The sequence below is a fragment of the Nannospalax galili genome, unplaced genomic scaffold (genome assembly GCF_000622305.1).
Source record: "Nannospalax galili isolate Female #2095 unplaced genomic scaffold, S.galili_v1.0 scaffold579, whole genome shotgun sequence".
NCBI classification, from domain to species: Eukaryota; Metazoa; Chordata; class Mammalia; order Rodentia; family Spalacidae; genus Nannospalax; species Nannospalax galili.
The window spans coordinates 2,340,999-2,350,631 of NW_008344599.1; the positions used below are offsets into that span (position 1 = coordinate 2,340,999).

Genomic DNA, 9,633 nt, shown 5'->3' on the forward strand with positions numbered 1-9,633 from the left:
CGGAGGAAGCCAGAGCAGTCTGCGTCTCTATTCCCTATTGGCAATTTGGGTAACCCCTACAGAGGATGGTGTGATAAGAATAGGAGGTAGGAATTGGCTAGGCAGTTAGGGTAAAAGACCCTGAAGAAATGTAGCCAGTTTCTTGGCTAAAAGTCAAAAGGTCCTTGGGACTGTTAGCAACATACTCTGTTCCAAAGGCCAAAAATGTCAAAAGTATTGGGGAACTTGTATGTAATCCTTAAAAGATTTTAGGGTTACCTCTTTAGAGGGGGGAATTTGTAAAAATTGGAAAAAAAAACCAACAACTACTTTCAAACCTTCTGGTGGAGGGGGGAAGGTAGTGATTTCATTAATTGATTTTGTATCCCACCACTTTACTGAAAGTGTTGATCATTTATTGAAGTTTTCTGGCAGAAATTTTGAAATCACTTATGTGTAATATATATCTGAAAATCAGGATAAATCAACCAATTCTTTTCCAATTAGTACTTCTTAAATTTAATTCTCTTGATTTATTGCTCTAGCTAGATTTTATAGTTGGTAAATTCTTAATAGAAATCCCTCTGTGTTCTGTTCATTATTTTATTCATATCAGGAAATTGCCTTTATTTCTGCCTCACTTATTCTTCCTTTATAAAAAGTAAAGTAAGGGTCCTCCCATAGCTGTTCTTTGTATGGCAGACTCCTAGAGCCATCTAGATGGAGAATGCCTTAAAACAATCCTAACAGTGATGAGAAAGGGATGGACAATGCTCAGCACAATCTGTAAGAATCCCCTGGGACAGCAGTTCTTCCTGACCTAAACATCTAATGACAAGCATGCGTAAACTATGATCTGCCAATTGACCCCAGGAGGGAAGACGCTGTTTTCTATCTGCTATTGGGGAAATAAAACCCCAGTGGAGCTCACATTTCTTTAGAAATTTCCACAGAATGGCTATAAGAAGCCTCCCAGTGATGCTGGGAAAACAGAATATGGAGACCAAGGGACAGAAGTGAAAGCCTTGCTCTATTTGGCAGAGGTGAACTTAGGGAACCTGATGTCTGAAGACGCTGTTCGTTCCTTGTACTCAGGATGAAATCATCACTAACTGAATGCTGAAGATTCAACCAGTGAGAACTTCATGAGGTAGAATTTTAATACTGGTCTTGGGCTTATGAGAAAGTTTAAACAGTAGCCAGTTATTCACCTTATGTTGGGCATCAGGTGTGAATGGCCACACTTTCCCTTTCCCTTCCCACCTTTTTCTTTCTGTTTTCTTTTTTCATTTTAATTAAGCTTGTAATTCTAAACCAAAGCTAATTTCAAATGTCTAATATATATCATGGGCAGACTTTGTCCTAATATAACTTCACAGTCCAGTGACTTAAAAAAAAAGAACAGAAATAACAGTGGGAGTAATGGTTATGGTAGAGACGTTCTGGAGAATGCATAGGTAAGGATAAACGTGTGTGTGTGTGTGTGTGTGTGTGTGTGTGTGTGTTTAAATATGGGGACGAGATAGGGGAATAACAGAACCCAGAATGTTTTTGGTGAGAAACAAGAGCTGCAAAGATAGGTAGGAAGGATTCAGTTAAATAAGGGTGAAAATGAAGGCATCCGAAAGAGAAATCTAGCATTCATAAAGCAATGATCTATCCCCATCCCCAGACCCAAGGTTATTATAGTAAACTTTGAAAACTCCACAGTGAAGCATGAAATGGTACATATGGAGAATATAATTATATACATGTGTCAAAACCTCAGTCAGAGAGTTGGAATAATGGGAAACCATGTGCGAGAATGGTGTTCAACAGATTGACATGACTTGAGGTATCTTGCTCTGAAATGTCTACCTATAGAATAGAGACCTACAGAATGAGTACTGAAGATGAATGGATTCCCAGCAAATAAATCACAAAACAATCATTAAGTAACAAAACATTCATGAAGTTTCCTTATAGGATGATGGAAAACACAGAAATCATGGTTTTATGGGAATCAAAGAAGAGAAGTTTAAGATTAGTAGACAGCTGTGTCTGGTTCAATATTGTATAACGGTATTAATTCAACTGTGAACCAAAAAATTTACAGCCACTTTTGAAAGAGATGTATCCTTGCTCTGAAATGTGTTACTGAATATGTTAAAGCTGTAATGACATGCTTCTTCTAATCATGTGGTTATTAAATAAAAAAGAATTAAAAAATGCAAGTGAACACTGAAATGTCCGCTGTGTTGCAATCGCTATGTTAGAAATGTACAAGAAAAAATGGTTTCTGAACAGTAAAACAGGAAGAAGCTGGCCAGCAAAGGACCAAGCTGTGAAGAGAATCTAAAGGAAATACAGTTAATATAATTTCATAAGTGAGCTGATCTATAAAGAAAACAAATACCATAACTGTCAATAATAGGTTTCTTAAATACTGATTCATTTCATAAACACTGCTAAACACACATTCTTTTCATATGAGGAGGGCGATGTCAAGACTCAGATTATGTAACTTTCCAACTCTCCAATTAACAGGGAAGGAATAAAAAATCAAACTCCACAAGTTTTATTTAACCTTTTCTATTAGCCAACATGATATACTCAAATAAAATAAAAATAGAAATATAGGTACGTTACTGCTCCTTATGAATCTCAGAAATGACAAACCACAAAACACCATCTAATGAAAGTAACATTTGTGTGTGCATGAGTGTGTGTGTGTGTGTGTGTGTGTGTGTTTGGTGCATGTGTATATTTTTATGCACATGTGCATTCATGAATTGGTGCCCACTGTGTGTGTGTGCGTGTCTGTGGATGCTAGAGATCAATGTTTTGTGTCTTTTGGTACTGCTCTCCACCTTATTTTTTGAGACCTCTGAGCACTGGGATTATAAGCACAGGCCATCATTCTTGGCATTTTTGCATGGATGCTAGGAATCTGATTGCGGGTCCTCATGCTTGCATAGCAAACACTTCAGCAACCGAGCCCTCTCCCCAGGACCAATGTTTACCTTTGCATGCTTTGATGTCCTTCTATATTATCTAAGCATGGTCTTTTGATCCTTTACAGGTCAGTCAGATGAAGATATGGAGAATGGAAACCTGTCATCTGTGACTGTATTTGTCTTCACTGGGTTCCCCCAGCTCCAAAATGGCGGCCTCCTGTTACTTTTTCCTTTACTTTTCATCTATATTTTTATTGTGATTGAAAACCTGGTGATCCTCTTTGCTGTAAAGTTGGATGACTGTCTTCCCAATACCACGTATAATTTCATAAGTGTCTTCTCGTTTCTTGAGATGTGGTACAACACAGCCACCTTCCCTAGGATGCTCCCCAATCTGACCAGTGAGAAAAAGATAATTTCCTTCATCAACTGCTTTTTGCAGATGTATTTCTTCCACTCCCTTGGAACCATGGAAGGGACCTTGCTGACTGTCATGGCTATTGACAGGTATGTTGCCATCTGTAACCCACTTAGCTACCCCCACATTATGACACCCCAGCTGTGTGCTCAGCTAAGTGCAGGATCTTGTATCTTTGACTTCCTCATTCTTTTACTTGCAATTGTGTGGATTACCACCCTACCTTTTTGTGGCCTCAACCAAATCCATCAGATCATCTGTGATTTCACCACTTTATTGAAGTTAACCTGCAAAATACATCTTTATGTGATAGGTTTATCAATATTATACATATTTGATTTTATATGCCATAGTTTAAAAACTTGGGATTTTATGCTAGGATTTGTGTAGCTACACAGTACTTATTGCTAGCTTCATTATGACATATTTTACTGATTTGGTATAAATTATTTCTGTCTTGAATCTTTTATATTTTCTTCCTATCACAGTTCTTACTAATACAATGATAATCATGTTCTTGCCCAAATTCCTTTTCACAAAACCATCACTTTGTATAAATTTCAGTAAGTGGAGCTATTACAGAAAAAATGCAAATATAGTTATAACTTTTGATAAAAATATTGCTAGGTAAACAGTTGTACAAATGATGCAAAAAATAAGACTTTCAGTATGATTTTAATAGCATAACAGATTTGGAGATTGAATGTAGAACTCTAGTTATTTTGTGGACCACATTGACTAGATCATTGGCAAGTTGAAATTGTAGCATAAATATTGTAGGCGATTCTGGTAAATTAAGTTATAGGCCTCAGTTCCACACATTCTTATGAGATTGTTAAGTCCAGAATCACAATTAGTGGTATCTCAGTGGGCTGTGTATACTTTCCAGTCTCACAATTCTAGTTTGGTATTTCCCTTACTTGGCTATTGAGGTGTTAATGGACAGTACCAGGATTTAATATGTTCTTTTGTAGTTGTTTCCCAGGGTTGTTGCTTTACTTTCTTCCTTCTGCTCACGTGAAGTCATGCCAGAGAGAGTCACTCACTGGTTCAGAGAATCAGACACATGGGATTGATCTGAACCCAACCTGCCTGCTTCTCAGAAGGGGACACTATCCAGCGGCTGTGCACCGTTCTGTGTTGTACATTGTGCTCTTCCTTTAGACCCCACCAGTGCAGGTTTAGGCTTTTATCAATCACTTTTAATTATAAACAAGTTATTGGTGGAAAACTATATATAACTTAAAACACTACAATATTGCTTTGAGAGCAAGTCTTAGAAAAATCACTGCAGCCTCCAGGGGCATCCAAAACTTAAATACTGAATAAATTTCCAAATTTGAACAGTCAACATTAATTGAGAGTTCCTTTTTCTACACATCTTTATAGTGTCTATCAGTCCTTGTACATTTGGCAAATCTACAGTCAGGTTCAGCTGTTTTATAGTTGTTAACTGCTTACATGTTGTCACTTTTATTTTTGTGCTGGTGATGAAAGCCAGGGCCACCTCACCCATACTAGGCAAGTCCTCTATCATTGAACTAAACCTATAGCTCCGTTATCATCTTTTTCCTACTTTTTATTTTGTTTCATTAATGTTAATTCATTCAAAAGTAACTACATGGACATTTTATAAAGACAAGAAGACTGAACAGCTTTGTCTGCACTGGCAGCCTCCAGCAGCTGTGACTTCTCAATGGAGATCTCAGGAGTAAGAGACTCAGCATCCAATTTCTCCCCCCAGTTCTTGTGAGGGGGGTTATTTGTTTTTTTGTGTGTGTGTGCATGTGTGTAATTTAATTTCTGCTATAAATTTTGACCTTATGAGGAATCTTATTATCAAAGGCAATGGCTAGCAACATTACCAACAGAGATGAACTCCATGAACTGTTGTGTAATCTCTGAGACTCTCAACCCTTCTGAATCTCAAAATATATGGTCAAGAAGTCTGATGTAGAGATGATCTTGGCCCATGATAAAATTTTGGGTTGCTGTGTTCATAAGGGCCTTGTCTTTTTCTATGATGTTAACAAAGAGCAGACCTGGGCTGCTACAGCAGGAGAGGACAGCGTAATGGCCTCCCCAGGCTTAGTTCTGATCTGGCTGCAGAACCAAGTGTGTATTGGAGAAATGTTTGAAAAATGTAAAAGAGTAGGCTATACACAAAATATTGCAACTTAGAAATTTTGAATATTGTTACCTATGAATTTCTCAATAAGTTTAAATGCAACTAATAAATGTCCTAAATATGTTTTTATGTATGAATTGAAGGCTACCACTATATGTTTATAATTGATCATCGTACAATAAAATAGGTGTTTATAACTAGATGTGTCTCTATATAAATGAACAATATGTCTTATAGAGTCTCAGAAAACATATGCAATACTTAAACTATGAAGACCTTAAATTCAAATCTAATTTTCAGAATAGCATGTTAAGATAGGAAGGGTTATATCAGACACTGTGGACTCAATCACTTGTAATAGAATATTTTTTCAATTGTGTTATTATTATTATTCCCTTTTTTAATGGGTTCTTACCACTGAGATATAGTCAGGAATATCCTGGGGCTTCTGGGGTAACTATTTCTGACTGTATTTTAGTCACTTAATTTTCTGCTTTGAGTATGGAATTGATGCCTGATTTAGAGATCAATTTTGATAATATAAAGAAAAATATAATCAATTAGGAATCAAGTAAGATAAAAATTTTAACTTCTATAAATATAAATCAGGTTAAATTATAAAAATATAATGATTAGCGGGCGGAGAGATGACTCAGCAGTTAAGAGCACTGACTGCTCTTGCACAGGACCTGCCTTTGTTTCCCAGCACCCACATGGCAGCTATGAACCGTCCATAACTCCAGTTCCAGGGGAATCCAAAACCCTCTTCTAACTTCCGCAGCATTGCATGACACGGTTTCACTCACATACATGCAGGCAATACACATAAAATAAAAATAATCAATAAAAAATATAACGAATAAAGAGCTACAGCACAATGTTAGCCTAAATTTGAAGTTAACAATGTGAACACGTTAGTTTTAGGAAATTATCCTTTTAGACTTCACATCCCCTGTGAAATAATATTCAATGCAAAATGTAATTTGTTTTCCAAAACTCATACTTAGGTTTCTATTTATTATTTTCTGGTAGGAGCTAGGACTTTTGCCATATGACAGGGTAGGAGAAATTGAAAAGAACACACTCTTTTCAGTCAGTTGTGTGAAATTTAGTGGTAGAATGGTGGAAAAATGTCGTGTAGGACTAGCCTATTACATTGTTAATTTGCTTTAGCCTGGAAAATATCTCTGCTAGTTATTTGTCTTCATGTAGAAGTCTCTGACTTCAATGTAAAAAAGAAAAAAACAACAAAGAATCAACATGGTTCTCCCTAAATTTCAATAATCAATAAGTAGGTATAACATTGAAATGGCCAGTTGATTTTCCTAAATCAAGCTGAATGACACAGAAACAAGCAGGGTTTGGGCCTTGCTTCTCTTTCATTGGTTCTCTTCCGCTTTACTGTATCAACACTACTCGAGACTGGTCTTTTGAGTTTTCAACATTTAGATTCATTAAAATGTCAATGAGACCAGGCATAGCACAGAAAGGGAAGCAGAGATTTAAAAAAGTGAAGAAAAGTAAATTGTTACATCTGGGACTCCTAAGAATTCTCATTAATACTTAGGATTGGGGTCCTCCTAATTAGTAGATGGAGCTGTTTTTCCCAGTTGAAGTCACTACAGGGATAGTTGTTTTTCTACTAATCTTGAGTCATTTAAATAGAATTCCTAAGAGAGTTAACTATTCTATTTCTGTTCAGAAGCAGAAGAGGGGAAGTAGGCGGTGGGGAAAACTACTGGAGAGTCAGATCTGTATATCACTGACTAATGAAGCAAACTGTGATTAGATAGAGGACTCAAGATGGAAGAATAACAAAGTTTGTTGCAGCCTGGCAGCTCTAATACCTCACACCACCAGGGTGGGTAGCAAAGACAGAATCTTCATCTAAGTTTACTCTGACTTTGGACCCCAACAACAGCAAGGTCAGTGCATTAACAATTTGGGAGAGATCAAGATGCACAGAGATAGAAAAACATAACCACAACAGCAGCGGGCGATGCCCCTGGGCCTGTAAATACTGTGTATAGCATTTGTGATGACTTGGAGGAGCTAGGAAAGCATATCATAGGATGAGTCAGTAGAATGTGTCTAGGTGTGGATTAGGAGATTTCTTCATAAATGGGCCGGACCCAAAGGATTACCTTAAGTCTAACACATTAGCATGGGATTGGTTCTTGAAATGTTTCATGAATAAATTTCCCAGTAGTCAAATGCAATTTCCAATATAGACACTGGGTACTTGATGTCATTGACATTTGTTCTAGATAGAATCAACACTACTGAATTCTGTGTAGGGAAAGCAGAGGATTCACTCAGTAAAGAAGAAAGCTGATTTTTCCTATCCTTTCTTTTTTTGGTTTAAATTCATTTCTTTAGAGTTTACATAAAGGTCTGGGTCTAGTGAAAAGGTACATTCATGAACAAGTTACTGATTCACTTTTTTTTTAAAGACAGGGTTGTCTCCCATAGCCCCAAGTAGTCTGGAATTCATTATGTAGACGAAGCAGATTTTGATCTCGTAGAGATCTGCCTGTCTCTGCCTGAGTGCTGAGTGCTGGGATTAAAGGCATGCACCACCATGCCCAGACTTGGTTCACTTTTTAGAACTATGTTCTAAGGGCCATAGTTTGAAGATGTGCTGGCCACAGTTGGGAACATCATGACTTACATAAGATATCATATATATATATATTAAAAAGTCAAGAAAACTTGAAACATATTCTAAAAGCACGTGTGTATATTTTAGGCACAAATAAACATATCAATATTAGAATATAGTCACATACACTCTTACCAGCACCCATATACACATACATACATTACAAAGAATAGAAAGAAAGTAATTAGAGCCACATGAAAACTATGAGGAACACTTAAGAGAACTTGGTTAGGAAACAGAGAAGCAGGGATTGGAAGAAGAGAGATTGCCCTTCCTGATGGTTAGAGCCTAGAAGATATGTTACATGTTCAGAACAATAATCATTTTTTAAAAACTGGATAAGTAAGTAGCAAGACATCATAGTAACAGAAGATATGGTGACTTTGTTTTCTACAATAATAACAACTTATTTCAAGATAGAATTAGAGGAAGATGAAACCTATAATGTAATGAAAAGTTAGGAATTTGATGGGACTTAGTCACACAGAAGCACCAGACATAGTGGAGTAGAATCCACCCTAATGAACTTATTTTAAATTAGTTTCTTCCTTGTACATGAAAATACAGTCACAGTTTGTGGTCTTTAGAATTAGAAATTCAATGTCTGATCTGGGAAAGGGTTGTATCCATGGCATGATAGGTGGAGACAGAATGTTTGGTCAAGCTAAAGCTTCCACGGGGACAGTTGCAAAGAGATTAAAAACAAAAAACTTCCAAAGTCATGTTAATGAAAAAGAATAGAAAGCCGATGGAGGCTGATAACATTGAGTAGACTGGATCTTTTTATATATGACTCCTTTGTGTGCAAGGGACTACAGAATGGAGGAATGAGGATAAAAGTTTGAGGTATCCTGATGCTTAGAGGCTGGAAAGTGAAATAGTCAGTGTAGGGAATCAGAATAGCAGAGTTTCAACATGCAGAGGACTATTAAAGATTGGATCCCAGCCTTTGAAGGTGAATAGCAATGAACATGGTAAGTTCAAGGTAGATAACAAATCTGAAGAGATCATGGTGCCAGGGGTAAGACAATAAATATGGATTACATGATAGGAAAGTTGTAGAAAGGGGAGAAATCGTCTGAATAGAGATGTGCTATTATGAAGACATGAATATATTCAATACTAGAAGAAATAAATAGAAATGAGGAAACAGATTATTACAAAAGGAGAGTAATTTAATATAAAAATGTGCAGTGTTTAAATTGGAGTTCATCAGATGGCATCTCAACCTTCCAACTGAGATGCCCCATATAATTTTAGTAGGGAAAGCTTGCATTTACCGCTAAATATATTCAAGTTTCACAAGATGTTTCATTTGATCAAAGACTTCTGGAACCTTTGAGATTCTCCTACATAGAAGTTGAAAACTGATAGGAAAAGGGGAAACATGGTCCATATTTTAAATAACATAAGACAATGCAAAAATGTCATTTTATTTTCTCCTCTGAAACATTTTAAGAATACAGGGAGAGAGAGAGAGAGAGAGAGAGAGAGAGAGAGAGAGAGAGAG

General features: G+C 36.7%; 1 protein-coding gene across 1 annotated transcript; it reads left to right on the plus strand.

Moving 5' to 3' along the window:
- The first annotated feature begins 3,057 nt into the window (after positions 1–3,057).
- LOC103740280 (olfactory receptor 6K3-like) lies at positions 3,058–3,723 on the plus strand. The gene has a single exon (XM_008840867.1). The coding sequence runs from the start codon at positions 3,058–3,060 to the stop codon at positions 3,721–3,723; it is 666 nt and encodes a 221-aa protein (XP_008839089.1).
- The last annotated feature ends 5,910 nt before the right edge of the window (positions 3,724–9,633 follow it).